This window comes from Brienomyrus brachyistius, chromosome 8, assembly GCF_023856365.1.
Source record: "Brienomyrus brachyistius isolate T26 chromosome 8, BBRACH_0.4, whole genome shotgun sequence".
Lineage (NCBI taxonomy): Eukaryota > Metazoa > Chordata > Actinopteri > Osteoglossiformes > Mormyridae > Brienomyrus > Brienomyrus brachyistius.
The window spans coordinates 4,833,713-4,853,285 of NC_064540.1; the positions used below are offsets into that span (position 1 = coordinate 4,833,713).

General features: G+C 43.1%; 1 protein-coding gene across 1 annotated transcript in view; it reads left to right on the top strand.

The window, feature by feature from the left end:
* Positions 1–371: 371 nt before the first annotated feature.
* Positions 372–19,573, top strand: part of angpt4 (angiopoietin 4) — a 33,775-nt gene continuing 14,573 nt past the window's right edge. Inside the window, exon 1 of the mRNA XM_049023819.1 lies at positions 372–1,012. Coding sequence (XP_048879776.1) covers positions 713–1,012 — 300 coding nt within the window. The 5' untranslated portion in view covers positions 372–712. The remainder of the gene's footprint in view (positions 1,013–19,573) is intronic.

Here is a 19,573-nt window from a genome sequence, read left to right on the forward strand (position 1 = left end):
CAAAAAAATAACTTCAGATCGTTAATCTTCAGAAATACATCAAAAACAATATTAATAATGTTCTCAAAATGTGAGAAACAGATGGTTTATAAAGTGTCCTCCTTATTTAAAATGAAGCATATTAAAAAGAGCAGCCGTCCATTCATGAGGAGATGAGCTTTTGATAATGTAAATATTGTGTGTTCAAAAACAGAGCTAAAAAAAGCCAGAATATGTCTCCAGAGCCAGATAGACAAGCAAATTGGAAGGGTCTAGAGACACGGTGGACAGACCTCCCCAGATTCTAGCCCCTCCAAACCCACCCCCCCCCCCAGTCCCTAGATAAGGGGCAGAGCTATATCTTTCTGGTCATTTCTGAAACTCGACCCGACGGAGTGGAAGAGGAGGGTAGTCCTCTCTTTTTTGGTAAAAGAGCGAGAGGCTGATTCAGACCGGCTGCTGCTCCCTGGTTTCTCGCGGGTCAGTGTCGATGACTGTTCTCCCATGTAGCGGCAGGGCCAAAGAGGAAGTTCAGAGGAAAAAAAACACAGCAAGCCTGGGGGCCCGAGGGCAGCGTTTCCCTGAGACTTCTTAAAGAGGAAAGCGTTTAAATAATCCATCTGCAAGTGGAGCGGAGGCGTGCAGAGTCATGCCCGGCGTGGTGGATGAGTGACAGGTGAGGCGGTGGCATCTTAGCATAGGAGAGCGCACCAACGCAGGGACAGTCTGCAGCATGAGGCTCGCAGTTCTCGGACTGGGTCTGCTGGTGGCAGGCGTAGCGTCGGGTGTGGCCGGCGCGAGCCAGCGGCGGGGCGGAGACGCCAGGCGCCGAACGCACCGCATCCAGCAAGGCCCCTGCAGCTACACCTTCGTCCTGCCAGAGATGGACGCGTGCCGGGCCGGGGTCACCGAGCAGTACAGCAATGCCAACGTGGCTCAGAGGGACGCGCCGACCGCCGAAGCCGACTGGTCGACCCAAAAGCTACAGCACCTGGAAACAGCCATGGAGAACAACACACTGTGGCTGCAGAAGGTAAGTGGCGGCACCTGTCTGCCAGACGTGGCGTGAGGAGGAAAGGCTGGGCATGCATTTGCAGAACATAATAAGTTGATCCGCTTCACAAGCGGCTGCCCGGCTCATTTTACAGAAGTAGTTTTAAGATAAAATATTACATAATGGGTCTATAATAATACTACTGGACTGATTGTGTAATAACACCTGTGAGCTGATTGTTGCTCGTATATCATGAATTGTTAGTGTGGTTGTCTTAGAAACAACTGAATTATTATCCTTTGGCTGTCTGCCGATATTTAACTATGCATTCTGTCCATATTTCTGCGTAAGCGAGAACATGGGTGTTTATAAAAGTTTTAAAAGGGTCGTCTAAAAATGCTGTAGTCATGCCTGCGTACTTAAGTCGGTGTTGCGGTATCGGTGAGGGATCACAATACAATTTAGAACAACGCTGCATGATCAGTTTGTGAGAAGTTGTGAGATAAGAGGAGTAAGCTGGACCATGAATAGGAGCTGTGTGTCTGAGATGTTGGTCACTGCGTGGCTTTACCCCCCAAGTAGACTCCTACCGATGCGGGTCACGTATAAAGCCCTGGAATTTTACTCCATAATAAGGCTAAGAAGACTGACCTCTGACCTACCCCCCCCCAGCCCCAAGGGTCAGCAAGGGTCACGGTTTAATGCAACAGCACGCCAGACGGCATGTGTGTTTAGAGAAAGGTTATGTCAGTCGGTCTGCCGATTGCGCTGCCAAGATATATAGACAGTTCAGGAACCGAGGGGATCGATGTGAATCTGTATACTGTTTTTGTGTTTATACAAAAATCAAAATGCATGTATTGAGGTGTCACAATAAGTGTCACACAAAAGTAGACCCGTTGATCTGTTTTAGCTTCTATGCATATGTGAATTGTTCTAGGATCTTGCGGTGAACATTTCTTCCCGAAAATGTCCGTGGCTATTCAGTCACCATTAAATCCTTTATTTATACTAACAGTGTTTCTTGCACTTATCGGCACATTTAAGCTCTGATTAGGGGGTTGCCTGGTATGATGCCGAATAAATGGTTTCAGAGAAGGCTCTTGTCTCTAACCGGTTGTCTGAGGCTTTCTTTGATGTGGGGTGGAACTCTTAACTCCCCCCAGCTTGGAATCCTGCAGGAATCACACACAGCAAAAAAAAAATAAAAAAATCGTATCAGTTCTCCGCACTCGCTGGGCATCGACTGGGAAGCCGTTAGCTTTAGGAGAATGCATAAGAGGCTCTTTGAAGTCCGTCTTTGTGTGATGACTGAGCAAGACGGATCCTTCTGGAAAAGTGCATCAAAGACAGCAGCATCGATGGTGATTGCATGTCCCATTTAGCGCAGCTTGAGATACCCAGAGTGGTATCGAGCGAGACTCAAATTTACTATTCCTGACCTCACAGACTGATATTCGTGTTCAAAGCTGTCTGTTCCTGGCTGGTGGGTCTGATTCGGATGTCATTAATGCGCTTCCCGTTCTACACCAGGCAGGTGCTCAACGACCCCCCTACCTCCCCCATCCCCCGTGCATCTGTCCCATTTGATTGTTAAAGAAGACAAATTTTATTAACAAATACTGGGAAAACACTCATACAAGAAATAATGTACTACTCTTTTGGAGGGAATTTCGTGGAACGGCTGCTGAGGAAATATTTTACAATGGTGATATTTATACGACTGCGCAAACTAATGGGGAAATTTAGGTTGTAATGAGCTTGACCTGAAAGGAATGATAAAAAAAAAAAAAAACGGCAGTCGTCGCTAGAAATAATAATCACATTTTTTAAAATAGCCTGACACAGACACCGTAATCCGTGCTTCTTCTACAGGGCGAGAACTTTCATCCTTCCTCTCTGCCTGATGTCCGCTATCAGGACCGAAGCCTCCCACGGCTGCGGCAAGCGCCTTTAAGATTAATAAACCGCCGTCTCGCAACGCTTTGCTCTCGGAAACATCTGGTCCTCGTTAATCAGCCCCGCGTCTAAGAAACTGCATTTTCTCGCACAGTGTCATCGGCGGGCCGGCCGGCCCTCAGTCTCTTCCACATCCAGTCCGTTTACAGTACACAGTGCTGACAGATTTTCATGAACGGAGAAGTTCTCTTTCCATCAGTTATTTCCCATTCATCGTGATGAAGGCAGCGCTGCTGAAGCGAACAGACAACTGCACCGGTAGCAAGGTTCTTAAACGGAGGGGTAAACACAATTGTCTTATCCATCCATCTTCTAGCTGCTTGTTCTGGCCCTGGGCCAGCCTGACTTGTAGGCGACATAGGCAATGTGGGGGGGGAGGGGACGCAATAGTGTTGCCCACTCTGTCCCCAACATAATAGCCTATACCCCTCAGAAATTAATTACCTCTCAGATTTTCTGGAATCTCTTCAAGCTCTGTATATCGATGGTCAATTAAAGTATTTTTATAACTCCAATGGTTCAATGGATATAACCAGGTATAACTACTGTACATATAACCAAAACTAGTCCCATTTCTGCTCTCTGTTGTACGCAGTGGACAGATCCTGTGTTGTGCAAGAAGCCTGAAAGATCATTCATTAATGGGAAATCCTCCTTACTGTGAAGACAAAGTATCACACATAGTTTCAGTTATTGAATAATTCCAGTGCGAAATGGCTCATGACAGATCGTGCCAGTGCACTGAGTTAGCTGGACTGTGGCACTGTAACGAATGTCATGGAGAAGCAGCAGTTCTTGTTAACATTCATTTGTAATGTTGTTCGTTTAAAAGTCACGCTGATGCCCTCAGTTCCTTTTTCACGCTGCAGAGATACGTCTGAATTTCCCCAGAAAAAAAAACTTCTATGGCGCGGCTTGATACCAATCGCTGCTTTTAAGTTTAATGAAAGATGACAGAAGATGAGGGTTCCAGGGACTCTGTGAAAGCTGCTGACAGAACAGGCTTGTCCACCAACAAGTTTGACAGCAGTAACAGACCCCCATGGGGAAAAACATTTTGCCATTAGGAACTAAAAGATTAAACTGGCCCACATTATTTACTGTAGCACTTGTGACTTTAGGCAAGATTCTACCTCCTGAACGTTAATTAAGATATTAGTTGGGATTCCCTTTAAGGTCATTTTTTTTGTGCAGTCTATTCCTGGTTTTGCTTTGATTTTGGATTTCTGCAAGAACTGGTCTGGGTGGAGGTGGGGGGGGGGGGGGAACTGAAGAATCTAAAAATGACCATGGGGGGGTTAGGTTTCCAGTAATCGGCCATTCTCGGGAGATGGCTGAAGAACAGGAAAGGAGAAATGCGGAGAGCAGTAGACTGACTGCCCCCCCCCAGCCCCATAATGGGGCAGAAGGGCGGGGGGGTGGGGGGGACCTCAGAATTTAAAGTTCTCACAGCACCAGACTCAATTTGCGTCACGGGAAAACCATCGTTAAAAAAGGACCTGCAGACCGCAGAGCTAAGGAACCCTGTCAGATCTAACTTCCATCCACCTGTTTCTCTAGTACACTGGCTCCGTCACTGTTGGCTGAATGGCTGCGTGACTATTGGCCGAATGGCTGAGTGACTGTTGGCTGAATGACTGCATGAATATCGGTTGGATGGCTGCATGACTATTAGCTGAATGACTGCGTGACTATTGGCCGAATGGCTGAGTGACTGTTGGCTGAATGACTGCATGAATATCGGTTGGATGGTTGCATGACTATTGGCTGAATGACTGCGTGACTATTGGCTGAATGGCTGTATGACTATCAATTGGATAGCTGTGTGACTATTGATTGGATGGCTGAGTGACGATTGGCTGAGTGACTGTGTGAATATTGGTTGGGGAGCTGCATGACTATTGGCTGAATGACTGCATGACCATTGTTTGAATGGCTGCGTGACAATTGGCTGAATGACTGCGTGACTATCGGTTGGATTGCTGCGTGACTGTTGATTAAATGTCTGAATAACTATTGGCTAAACATCTGTATGATGATGTCAAGTCAAACCTTAATATCAGCATGCCAAGTACTGTAAACGTATCCCAAAACAATCCAAAACTACCTCAGCATAATCCAAACCTAGCCCAGAACAACTCAAACCTTCTCCATCTAAGCTTATTTGAAGCAAAATGTTTTTCTCGGCTATAAAATATGGAAAGTTTTTAATTTTTTGCCATAAGATGACCAAATCCAGTTCCAGAAAAGAAACATTTCTCAGAAATTAGAGAGATACATCATTCAAGCAGTCACACAGATAAGGGCAGTTCATTAACCCCTTACTAACTTAATGAATGAATAATTCTTCTCAACTCACGCCAAATAATTTTACTGTTCCTATGTTGTGAAAATTGCTGCACCTCCTGAACAAAAACTCAGTTAATATTTCTTGTTTTGAAACCAGGCCTCATCCAAATGGACCTTTTTTTTTTTCCTTTGCGGAATTGTTTGTACAGAGTGTCGCGAACGTGAAACAAACGGTTTTGTGATTTCGAAAGAGCCACAGGAAAGGAAGCGAAATGAGTGCTGCTTCTTTATAGAGAATTCTCCTGTCAGGCCGCTGGGAGTGAAGTTCTGGCCTCGCAGTTGCCAGATTGATGAATGAATGTGTATGGGAAGGCCGGTCTTAATGCACTGGACACAGGTCCTAGTGGGTTAAATAAACATTTCAGTAATGTTTATCCTTAGTAAGGAAGTTTTTCTGAGAGCCCCAAGAAGCACCAATGCAAGTGCAAGATGCAGTATCAGGACTGTGAAAATCCCATTCTGGTGGGATTATCAGGCAGTTTCACCAAAAAACCTTGTGATCAAATCACAGCATGCAGGGATCTGGGTGCTCCTGCATTTCAGATTCTTCTTTGATTTGTTCATTTCACTTAAGGCTATTTTGTATCATCGAGTGACGACTGATTCCATGTAGTAGAATATTCAGGAATATCGCAATTAGATAGATTGACCCTACTAAAAAAGAGAGCCAGAGAATCCCACTATTGTTTGTGAAATTTTGACAATTTAGCCTTTATATAATTACAGGAAAAATAATTTTAGAAAAGCTAAATTGTTTAATTAAATACAATGAGGATGTAATTGTGTTTGAGAAGCTGTAGCTGGTTTGTAAACGCTGAAAATGCAACTATATTTGGTAAATGCTACAATGGCTAGTTATATTGTCTGGCCATTCTACTTATTAAAATGAGAAAATGAACACAGTGTAATTAAAAAGATTAATTATAGTCTGATTTTTGTGTAGTTTTGTCAATATTTATGTTTCGCTCTGAAATGTCATTCAGGTGTCAGTCGTCGTCTCCAGCATTTCAGCTACTCAGCAAAATCTGTGTGCCGCATTTTCTCCCACGGGGTTTCGGCTACGTCTCTCTGCCGTGTACACATGCATGACGAATACATGTAATGTGTAATGAAACTGGGGGGGTCCAATGACATAGAACAAACCGAGTGGCCAAATCTGTCACCACAAAACGTAAATTTTTAAAATAATGAAGGTGAAAAGCTTGATTCATTGCAACAGACATTGTGTTTGTATTACTATAACAGGCCGACTTACCATGAATAACTGAGATTGCTGGTCTTAGGTTCATGATAATGAAGACAAATAGCACTGAGGTTGGACTAAATCAGGCATGGATGTGATTTTGACCGAAATTCGCTCCATGTCTTTCAGGCTCCCTGGTGTTATTGTTCAAATAAGCATGGCTTAAATTCCATACTACGGTGCTGACATAGAGGTATCTTAACATGTTGCCCCCCCCCCCCCCCCCCCCCCATAGCAACTCCTGTTACTTAGAGGATTTCTATGTATTTACAATAAAATCCGGCCATCCATCTTTCATCCTTTATCCAGTACTGGATGATGGTGAATCTGGAGCCTTTCCCAGACAACAAAGGCCATAAGAAGGTGCTAGTATATCAAAGATTTATAATAAAACAACATATTATGAAGATACGCGCAAGCATGCCAAGAGATTCTAAAGAGTCGGGACACTTGTACCAACTTAGATTAAATATAAAGTCAGGAAAAAAATGTTGTGATTAATGATTAGTTTATTTATATTATTAGAAGAGAGTTCCCCCGCGACCCAGTAGGATAAGCGGTTTGGAAAATGGATGGATGGATGGAAGAGAGTTATCAGTTAATTAATAATTGGTAATAAAATTAGGTAATGAAATCTGCTAATAACTGTATAGTCTGATTCTGCCGGAAATTACTCTGAATTAATTATTAATTTTAAGTGCATAATTATTGTGGACAGTTTCTTATAGAAGTCCTTTAAGCACTAAATGGATTTTATAGGCTACATTCCATAAGAATATAAATCTAAAATGAAACAATACATTAAATTTAAATGAAATGCTATTAAATAATGATGGGCTGGATGAAGACTGAAAGTCCTCTGCTTTATAGCGCATTAATATAAATGCCTACTAATAATTTTTTTATATAGTGAGTAACATAGCAGAAACCAAATCAAAAGACCATTTTCATGTTCGCTGAAAATAATAGATGTATTCATAGGAAAATACCTTATTGTCTCAATGATCCTAGTTCTGTTTAATTTTCTGGGAACTGCATGATTTAGGGGAAGATCCAAGCATTATAATTTGGTAAAAGGTACCATCGTTGAATGATGTGACAGTGGACTTGTGCATTCTTTTAAGTGTCGCGTGTACTGTAAGTCGGACTGATGGACTGACATCAAGGTTGCTGGTTCCATCAGAGTCGATGAAGAGTCTATAGTATGATGGACACAGTAAATGGCACACGGCCAGGGTCTTTTAAATAAACACTGATTTGAAGACATACGCTACCGATAGGGTGAGAGGTGGGCAGCAATCAGTCATGGCTGTCGACTGAACTCTGCAGGCGAAGTGGAACATTTGTTCAGCTAATCCAGCACATAAACAGGAGACCCCAGAAAGCCAATGAATCATCTATGGACACTGAATAAATCCAGATTCCTTGGTAAAGAAGCTATTTCTGAAAATATCTAAAGCCTACCTGACCCAGTAAAATCTGCCAGAAATCTAGTCTGATTAAATATGGCCCGGTTTACAAAACCAACAATAGGTGTGCGTTGAAGGGGGCAGATTCAGATCAAAGCTCGGTGTTCATGCACAGTTTAGCAGCAAATGCTTCAGATCTTTTCCTGGGTTCTCCAGCGGTTCCCTGAGCTGTATCTGTAACACACAGCAGCTTGTTTATTTTAGCAGCGAAAAAGAATTCCCTCTCGCCCCTTAAATAGCTTCACATTTCCTCTGGACAAAGTCAGCAGACATGCAAGCACTGCAGGACGTGAACTGGCAAGTCAGTAGGGTCTACTCGGAGCAAAACTTTTTTTTTTTTTGCTGATGATAATTAATGCTGGAATCCAGTTTAATGAAACATGCTCGTAACCCCCTGATCTTGAGGAATTAGATGTCAGTGCTTTTGGAGAAATTGTTCATAATTTGGAAATTTTAATTTGCTCCGCTCCTAAGTTCCACTACTCTGCAAACATGACCTCTGCATTGTGAGACTGATGAGACCCCAAATGTCTGAAAGAAGCATCTGACTTCTCTTTCACCTTGAAATGTACATCATTAGGACATCTTGGGCTAGATATTATCTAAGGATTCCAGCACAGAATACTTGTGTGTATTTACATATTCATGACTTTGTTCATTCCATGATACTAGGATGCATCATATACACATTATAATGCTGCTGATTGATGATTATTATTATTATTATTATTTATTTTTTTTTTCTTTATCTCCTTTGAATTTTTTTGAAGAATATGAGGCCAAAGGGGGCTAGAATGAGGTAATCTGCTTTGTCTCGATTGATCTGTTCCAGCAAATATCAGTGTATTCTGTTTTGTTCTGCACCTGGTAACCTGAACCCCGGGGATGATGCTGGTTCTATAATCTCCTTTCGTTCTTTGACTCTGCAATCTGCCATTTTTTTGTCAACCCCCCTCCTTAGGTGTTGGGTTCGTATTCTTGCCCCATCCATCTCATTCATATCGATCACAGCCTGGTCCCAGTTCATGTGATTCTGTCCCACTTTGAAGAGCAGGCCCATAGCCACAAATACATTTTGGGGGGTTAGGGGGGGGCAGGAGTGCGGTCCTCCTCCAAAAATTTTGCCAGCTGGGGATCTCATTCCATAGATTTTGCTGGCTGCGGGGAGGGGAAGCAAAGTTCAAAGGGGGTTCAAAGTCGTAATTTAACTACCTGGCTATGTGCCTGTCCAGTAGCAAATGCTCAGCTTCGTGCTGAAATGTGGTGCTGAAAGCTGGGGTAGACCTGGAAGCAGACACCATGGAAAATTCACCATGGGTCCTCAAATTAATTCACTGCCATGATAAACAACAACAGGTCTACAACAGGGGGTGTCTCAAACTGAAGGCAAGGCTCTTATTTCAGGGTCCTTCTCTGTGGTCTACACAGTTGTAGTCTTTGAAAAGGGGCGCAGGTGACAGCGTATGTGTGTTTATTGCACACGGCCATGTTGTGTTGGTCAGTAATGGTGAAGCGGGTGATGTAACTGCCGCTGAGTATTTCTCCTGCTGGAGCAACCCGAAGTGTGGCCTCCTACCTACAGGTAAATTATGACAGAGTGCTAATGGACCTACCAAATGGAAGGATTACTGATATGCTTCACACTCACTAGCATGAAGCATCTCTTCACTATGCTCGAGTAGCTCCTGTTTTTCAAAAAGCAGGGTTTGGATCCAACAGTACAACCCAGCGAGGGTACAGTGGAGCAGGTGACACCAAAATGGGGCAATCGCATCAAGACGGGTTTGCACGGCCCTTTGTAGGCTATCAAAAGTAATCAAAGTGTTGAATTAATGTGTATCCCTTACTCACAGTTTTATTTGAAACTAGATATGAATGCTGGCTTTGAGTATCACCAAATTTCAAAGAAAAATCAGCTGTGTGGATTACTCTGATTGCTACCATCTTATCTAGTCTACCCAATGTACCTTCTATCTTTTGGATTCTGTATCAGCGCTATTCAAATCACTGTCCTCAAGGACCGAGCCCTGCTGATCTCCCAGCCTTCCTTTACCTGTGAGCCAGGTGTGAAGCCTCTGACCAATCAGAATCAGTCATTATTAAACTAACTGCCTGGGAGAACTGAAAACAAGGCCTGGATTTGGGATCAAGGCCCAGATTTGAAGAGCCCGGTTATATACTCTACATGGCCAATGACATTTTAATGCACAGCAAAGAGTAGCTGCTGTATCCGCAGCATTTGAGGGTGATCTTTGGGTCCCTGAGGGAATAGAAGGAGGTAGATGGCCCCCCCAAATGGATAAAACAGTAGTGATCACAGCCTGCCTGAAAAAAAAAGAAAGGTGATGGTAGAGATGATGGTGTTTCCTGAGGTTGATCACTCAGCCATATTTTGTTCCTCACATCAAATGTAAGGGATTTCCAAGTCTAACGGTGGTGCTCGGTTAGTGCCAGTTGCTAAAGTGACATGACTGTACCTACTCGCTGTTCTGAAGGTGAATAGCTCGCAAAGAGATTTACGGGTCCTTCTGGGTTAGTGCTTTACCTTCTGGTCTGACCAAATGATATTCAGAAGCTCCATCAGATGAAGGACACCACTGGTTGGCTTTTCAGCTTATCCACTTCCGGGTGGTCCGGTGGTTAGAGGAGGACCCGGTAGCCGATGGTTTCCTCTTCTGAGAGGGGAGGGCATGTCATTAAAGGCCAGTTCTTCCCTGGCTTGTGGAAAGAGCTGGTCCTGATTTCAGCAGCAGGTGGAATCAATTTGAGCTTGTTCATGATGGTGATAAAGGATGGGGGAGATGGGACCACCGGCAATCTCAGGAGAGAGAGTCTTGAGGATATGTTTGATTGGATATGGGCATATTTATTCTACTCGGACCTTTTGCTTTGTCAAATTTTTATTTCCTGTCATAGACAAAGATGCTCTCTAAACTTATTTTCACCTTGACTAGCAAATGACATTTTATATATGTCTGCTGTTTTAATTAGGAGCCATTTCACACATACTTCCTAACTGTTTGATCTTTCTCCAGCTCACAAGGAGGAGATGCATTAATCAATGGAAAAATCTGAGAGTTATGGTGCCACATCAGGGCCAGACTGAGAGACAAAGCTCTCACAGTAACTGTGTCACCCCTAATTAAAAAAATCATGAAATTGGCAAAGAGTGAAAAGATAGACTAACTTAACAATTTTTATTTATAGTGACCATTTACTCTTATAAAAGGACAGTCTTTTCTTCAAAGTGAAGCATTAAAACTGTATTTTTAATTACTGTAGAAATATTCATAATCAATTATTTATCTGTGACTTCTGTGATCTGCGAGGAGTTTATTTTTACTTAGCAGTTCCACAATTGCCCTCAAGGTGTCCCCACAGGTGACACTGCATTCAGCAATAATTAAATAACAAGCATGGGGCATGGAAGCAGGCCTAGTGGGTGCTTCCTGGAATCAGGCTCCAGCTCACCGTGACCCTCTACTGGAGAAGAAATTCACCACCAGCACATGCCCCAAAGATTTATTCATTTTGCCCACCATAAACTAGGACTGCATGCGTTTCATTGCATTAAACCAACAAAAACTGACATATGGACACATCATCAAAAAAAAGTTTAAGGAGAAAGAGAACAGAGAACAGCTGGTGGTTGTAGGATTTATTTGAGTCATAGATCAATCCAGTCACATTGTTTTTAGTTACGTGCCCCTGCTGCTTTCAGTTTATTTTGTTTCTCGCAACTACAGTATTTGATCAAAAAAAAGCACAGCACATTCCCAAAAACAAACTGTTAAATGTGTATACTTTGGACGTTTTACTCAGAGCCTCATTATCCTACATGTGGCAAGTCTGACTGAACATAAACACTGGCCTTAATGGTGTCCGATTAACGCAATGCTCCTGGTAATTGTGTGGTAATTGGTGTATAGTAATTGAATGATGGACCGACTTTACCGCTGCAGTTGACTGGTAAAGGTGTGGTTTAAGAAAGGTGCTCCATCGCCCCCTGTCTGAAGGAGGACTAAGATTCGTCTAAAAAATATAGGCTCTAATAATATACTCCAGCTAACTCTCTTCAACTGCTGCTTATCTAATATTATTATATGACGATACAAAATGAAAGAGAAAATTCTTAACCATTTTCATGGGGAGCATGTTCATAATGAGCACAACATAGATTCCTGGACCCCCAAATCCTCAAACGTGTCCTGCTGTTGTACTTGTCATCCACCAAATTAACCATTGAAGACCTGGATGAATAGATAATATTATTATTTAGAAATATAAGATGCGCGCAGTTGGAGGGCTGTACTCCGCCAGGCCCACCATGGCCGCTTCCCCTCCCCTCCCCCACTTTCAGCAAATTTTACTGAGGGGCCCCTCCCTGTGGTCATCCTCACCTCCTGCACCCCTGGTTAAACTGACACCCGCATGCCAGTTCAGGTGTCCTTTCACTGAGTTGCTGAAGACCTGATCTCAGACCCTGGCAGCCCATCAGCTGTCTGGCAATAAGATGAGAAGAGACATTGTCTGAGCCAAAGGCGACTGTGAGATGATGTGATTTTGCGGATCATGTGATCATTCACAGTCATGCAGGTGTTCCTAGGGATTATAGCTGTAGTGCAGGGGCTTAAACTCCCTTATCCAGATGTTGATGGTTCCTATCCACTTCTGGACATGATGATTACAATATAATAGGTGTCACCCAATCAACATTACCAGTAAATGCCATTCGTTATGTGTACAGGTCACATGTAACTAAACTGTAACTTTACAGTCAACCAGATAATGCTGTTCCTAGTTCTAGCAGGAGATGTTCATCACTGGTTTCATCTGTTCCTCCTTTCAAGTGAATCCTAGGCTCAGCCCAGTTTTCCCATAAACACACTTGAACGAGAGATGGCTTCAAGCCTCCCAGGTCGTCTGACTAGCGGGACGATGTCGAGCTCCGAGAAGCGGTGGGGTCAGAGCTCTTCTGGTAATCCCACACAGATGGGCCTGGAGGTTTCAGGCAGGGAGGATTCAGTCAGCCTCATGCAGTCATGTTGTGGTGCAATTTACATCGGTCAGCTCTCCCACGAAGTCTGCACCATTTAAGCATGGAATTAATCCATATGTTTCTCGTGTGTTTTACAACTTGATTTCCAAAATATCACGTGAATGGAGAAGAATTACTGTGAAGTGTCAGATAGTTTCAACACAATTATATTGAGCAGGAATCCGGTCTTGAAAATTGCATTCTAACCATCACTTTCAACAGAAACAAATAGCTATTTTTTTTTAACTTTGGAAAAATGTTCAGCGCTTCAGTTTCAAAACTTGCAATTCTATTTTCACTCGCCATTCCATGCACGGCAGAACAAGCGTTAGGCTACGTAACGAAAACAAAGATTTGTGAAGCTGAGATCACTTGATAAATGTACTATTATCTTAAGGTTTTGCTGTTCCAAAGTCTGACCCATATGAAAACAAAAATAGAGATTGCAAAAAATAAAACAACGCTCTCCTAACAAGGAGGGCACCTGATTTTCATTGGTCAAGCCAGCGAGTGTTCTTTTGGCTTCCAGCACAAACCACATTGTACATATTTATCTGACACTTTTACCAAAAGCAACTTACATTAGAGAAAAGGGTTACAGTTTATTTATCCTCATAGGGATTTGGACCCGTGACCTTCACATTGCCAGCACAATGCTTTACCGGTTGAGCTACAAGAGCAGTATCGGTAAGCACAAGCTGAGGCGTGTGTGAGACTGCGGTATTATTGCACTGGCCCAACACAAAAGTCCGAGAGAGAGAGTGGGCACGGGGAAGGTCGGCGAACAAATAAATACACCGGGCCGAGAAAAACAGAGACGGTTCCAGTTGTTGACTTTGCCCATCTGGTCCTTATTTCGGCTGGGATGAATGAAATGTTTGTCACAGCAAAATACCAGGGGTCTGCCAACCTCCGTGACCTTCTGAGACTGCGAAAACACCGCTGCGTGCCAGAAATGGCCAAAATGCGGCATCCGTATTTCAGCATTTCACAAACGTGAAAAAGAAAAGACATATTTGTCCAAAAATCCGTAAGCTTCAAACTGACTACTGCACTCTCTCGGTAATTAAATGCTAGTGCTACTTTTTCTGGTTGTCATCGTTTCATGTCGTAAAAATTTCAGACTAGCATATCAGAAAGAAAACAACGATAAAATTAAAAGTTCATGTCAGTGGTTGTATGATGCCTCATGGAATTTTGGGATGCTGAAGTGTGGCCATTGTCTCATGAGAGGAGGTTCATCAAGAAGGTTTTTTCTGACCTGTCACTGCGTAATGGGTCTTCATCCAATGAGCCTGATCATACACCCATGTTCTCCTCTGATTGTCATGGGGTTTCCTCGGACTGCTCTGCTCCCCCTCAGTCTTTACAAAAAACATGCTGAGGTTAATTGAATTAACCAAATTGCCCATAGGTATAAATGGGGTATGAGTGTGGCCTGGAATGGGTTGGTACCCCATCCTGGGTTGTTCTCTGCTTTGTCCTTATAGTCCCAGTGACCCTGAATAAGACAAGCAGAAAATGGATGGAAGAAACTATCCCTTTATTCAAAGTTTGGTGGCACTGAGCCTGTCCCAAGGAAGTCAAGGCTGAAAGGCGGGGGACATCTTTGATTGGAGGCCAGGTTTGAGATGAATGCTATAAAATAACACAATCCATCCATCTTCTAACTGCCTTCCCAGTACAAGGTCATGACATTGTAATATAATATAATAACAATAATAGATTTTTTTTTTACAGCAGCCTGTCCCATGTTGGCAGTGATTAATTTGTATATCGTCTCTCTCTCCAGGTGATTAGGAAAAGGTCAGATAGTCCTCCGAGGGTCTGTCAGTCACCTTCCTTAGCCCATTGTTGCTGTCAGGAGGGGCGTTGTGGGTCACTGAGGTGCTGTGGTTAATTTTATGTGACTGAAAGAAAACAGCCAACTGCAGCCGTACTGAACCCGGAGCGGCTGATCATGACAGACGGGCCGCTGACTAGGACTCGCTGATGGCTCCTAGAGAGGAGTCTGAGATACACCACTAGCTGCAAGTCACCATGAAGAACACCCCTGGGCTGATTTGGGGTTTAAATTAAAGAAAGCGCTCTGTTTCCTTAATGGACTCCAGCCCCTATGGGCTAACTGAGCAAATGCATCAGACACAAGACAGTATTGAAAGTTAAAAGCCAAGTAATCAGCAATATAAACATCATGTGTGTAGATGTGAACCACAGGTCATGCTGAGAAGGTGGCAAGAGGGTGAGGAAATCGGGGGGTGAATGGGGAGTAAATAAAATTCAGATGTATGGGTGGTGGGTGGGTGGTCTGTGACCCCCCTCTGTCTCCATCCACTCCATGTCAGTGACTAGGAATAACCCCGGATACAGGCGCGATGGTCGATGGAGAGTTTAAAGAGTCAACAAACAGTGGGCTGCGTTGTGTGAAGGCGCGTGGAAAAGATGCACCGCACAGGACCCAGCGGACATGTTAACAGCCCAGGCCAGGGCCCCCTGGGCACTTGGTGACGAACGGGGGGGGTGGGTCATGGTGCACCTTTCATACCCCCATCCAGTCACGAAAAATCCAACCATAAAAATGATGTAAGGAATAAATTTAGGTATTAAACGTAATAAAGCTGGGAAATAAAACATCACAAAATATAAACCAAAGAGTAAATCAGTAATATAACCCTTTACATTTATATATTAAGCTGGTATTCATGTAAGGCTAATAACATCATCCATCGATCTTATATACCTGCTTGTCATATGCAGGGAGGGGTCCGGAGCCTGTCCCAGAAGCTATGGGCACAAGACAGGGAGTAACTCAGGACGGGGCGTCAACCCTAATTACATTGCAAACTACGTAATTATGCATTTAGCATTTATTTTGCAGAAACTTTTGTCCAAAGCCACGTACACGGAGGATCAGGGTCAGCTGGCGTCGTGGGAATAATTAGAGTTATGGGCCTTATTCAAAGGTCCAACAGTGATATGATTACTCTGGCAGCTGTGGGATTTGAACCCTCGACCTTCTGGACATAAGCACAGATCCCCGACCATGTAACTGATGCTTGCAGTAATGCTATACTGTTTTTCTCCAGATGAATAATCTATTTGCAGTGTTTCCAAGCACAGAGTAGGGCAGGCGAAGGAATACATGCCGGCTTCCTATTTGCTACCCGATTTAGAAAGAATGATTTGGAGACCATGGCATGAACATGTCGGTAACAGCGGGAACTTACTGGGGCAAGATGGCAGGAACCAAGCCTTTGTGCCAAAGAACACAACACACTGACTTGGGGGGAGGGGGGGGGTCATGCTTTTCGAATTCACTGCTGAGGGTGAGATTTCATTGCCTCCCCTTGCAGTGAAAACCCTCTTGTTTAGTTTCAAACCAAAAGCTGCAAGTGATGTGAAAATGTTGTATCGCAAAGAATTATTGGCCGTATATTCTGACCAATTAAACAGCTTAAAAGAAACAGATGTCCTAATTCCAAGAGTGAGGACTGTTACCACGGCAATGGGAACAGAATCTTTGACACCAAATGAACACAAATTGAACAAAACATAACAAACATTGCAGTAGATAAGGGAACAATCCTTGATGATCTACATGCTGTTAAGAACTTTGTGCACTCTGGGTCTTAAATATGCTGCAGTGACCGAATAACTAAATACCACTGTCTATCTACAGTGTGGCATGTGTTATGATTAAGTTCCACAGTTAAATCTTCTGTTTACAGAAACCACTATATTTCAATTGTATATTCCATCTATTTCAATGCTGTTTAACCATGCATTGACATTAAAAACATACCCACAACAATGCACTACAGAAAATAAAGGATTTACAATACAGACAGTGAAACACACATCGCCTATATTTATGATGTCATGTGTAGCAGCCAACTATACTTAGGTTACAAGGATTCGAAAGCTTATGACTTTGACCTGATTACCATAACACTCACTCTGTTATAAATTCACTATATTTACATGTTTACCTAAACATCTATCGTATGCAACATGTATAATGTGCATTTTGAAAAGCTGAAGATCATAAATCGCTCGTGTTTGGGAGAGGTGGGTAATCCCGCAGTCTTGTCACTTTTAAGAAATAGGTAGTACAGATTGTTCACATCTGTTCAGACACGTTCAGATCCTCTGTTTAACATCAAACCAAACACATCCTGAGCGGCAGAACTGCAGGGCAACTTCAAGGCATGTAATGTAATGTCGAGGGGATAAAAATTATTTTAGTTACTAAAACTATTTGAGCGGCGCTATGAGCAAACATGGAGCAGGATGCAATATCGTTTAGTAGTGAGTGAAACTATGGATTTCTTACGTGGGCGAGATTAGCATACTGTGAATTAGGCAGCCTGACACATAAGGGGAAGATGGTGGCACAGGAGGTAGTGCTCTCATTCGGCAACTGGAGAGTTGCCGGTTCGAGCCCTGGTTTCTCCTGACCCCTTCAAAGTGTCCTTGAGCAAGACACTGAACCCCAAATTGGTCCCAGTGTGCAGGTTGCCACCTTGCATGGCAGCCTCCGCTACCGGTGTGTGAATGAGTGAATGTGAGGCATAGAATGTAAAGCACTTTGAGTACTTGTAGGAGTAGAAAAGCTCTATATAAATGCAGTCCGTTTACATATCAGGGATTAAGGTCAACTAATGGTATTATGGTGGGAAATGGCCTAAGACAGCCATGGTTATACTCTCTGTTACGTTTTTGTTCTGAAAATAGTTATGTGCCAGACTAGGACAGTGTTGTTCTGGCAAAACAGTGGCTCAAAAAACACATGCTTTGTTGGAGCTTTTTATACACAGGTGACTCAAGGTCCTTTGTCCACTTTTTGTGTGTGGATGCTGGTACCACCAAGGTGTATGGGGACGTGCAGTAATGTTTGCAATAGTAGTAGCTATCGGCGTTTGGAAAAAAATCTAAGAATTTATTTAGAATTGCACAGGGCTAAATATGTACCCATGTTTTGAGTAAACTATATCTGTTTCATATACAAAACAACTGCATGTTTCAGTCTGTTTATATGTAATTCCAACAACATGGTGTGCTCTTGTGTGTGTGTGTGTGTGTGTGTATGTGTGTGTGTGTGTGTGTCTGTGTGCATTTTCTCTTTTGATCGTAAAAGGACCCAAATGTGCATAAGTGCTGTGTTTGCATTTCTCCGCTTACCCCAGGTTTCCAGGTGTCCTTTCTCTTGTGTTTGGCAAATTGAGACAAGAACTGCTGCTCACATTTGGGTCAGAACCCCCGAAAATGTCATCCTAGTGTATCTCAAGGATGGAAAACTGTTTGTGTGTCAGTTGTCAGCTCAACATCCCCATGGAAGCCAGTGTCACAACCATCTGAAGCCACTTGACAACACAATGCTGGTCTTCCCTTGGAGTATTTCTGGAAGCATTTCTGTATATCGATCCTATTTTTTTGGTCCTGTTTCATACGTGCGCATTTTTATGGACAATTTCTAGTAAATTGGTAATTAAGAAGCTGAAGCGTCCCAACAGGGGCTACCCTGGAAATGATGGATTGCATCCATGAACATGACGATAAGCACCTCTCCAAATGTCCCGTGGCCCCCAGCCAACATGCTGTGTCCTTCGGCCTCTTTGTTTTTCACTACTTATACTAAAATGCAATTATGCACTTCCATCATGGCCATTTTCCTTTCACTGGCAACTAGTCCCAACTCTATGCAGTCTGGTGTACGAGGCAGGAAGATCAGAAGGACTGAGACATCTGGTTTAAGTTACCAGCAATGAAACAGACCCTTAGAAAGTAAATCTGTTCCCAAACTCATATTATGGGCATGTTCCATGTAATTTTAATCCAAAGGCAGGAAACGAGGGTCGATTAACTGGCCTGGGTGCGCAACTTCTTCAGGGACCTAATATATATTTTTTTAACAGTTGCTCTTTTTGTGTTTGGTTTGATTCTCTCAGCACCCGCCGTGGTCTGATCTGTTCCCTGTAACCACATTTTTGCCACGTTTTACAGGGACATCTGCCTGTCATTCAAATTCTCACATGAGTTTACACTCCACGGTGCAGCCACACTGCTGGCCAGGGTGGCCTCGTTACGCAGCTCACGCACAAAATGCTTTTCGCAGCAAGACATATGCACTTAATGGTGATAATAATAGTTATTGTTATCATTATAATGCACAGTTACACTGTTGTAAATTTTTAACTAGAAAGGTGCTTTGCCTGCTGATATTTGATATTACAGAGCTGCTTAAATAAAAAAAACTGGGCTTCAAGGCTGAAAACTGAAGTACATTAATAGCGCCACCTTTTTCTTTCTTTTGCAAAAAAAATAAATAAATAAATAATGCGTAAATAAATAAAAATAGCTCAGTGCTCTGAGCTTGGGCCAGAAGGGTTTATATGAACTTGTATATTTGTGCAGCTATGTGCATTCAGCATGATCTGAAACGAGAGCTCCAGAGGAAAAGCTAATGATGCAAAATAAAACGAAAAGTTAAACATACACCCACTGAAGACTACTGAAGGGACAAAGGCAGAGGGGGATCTGCG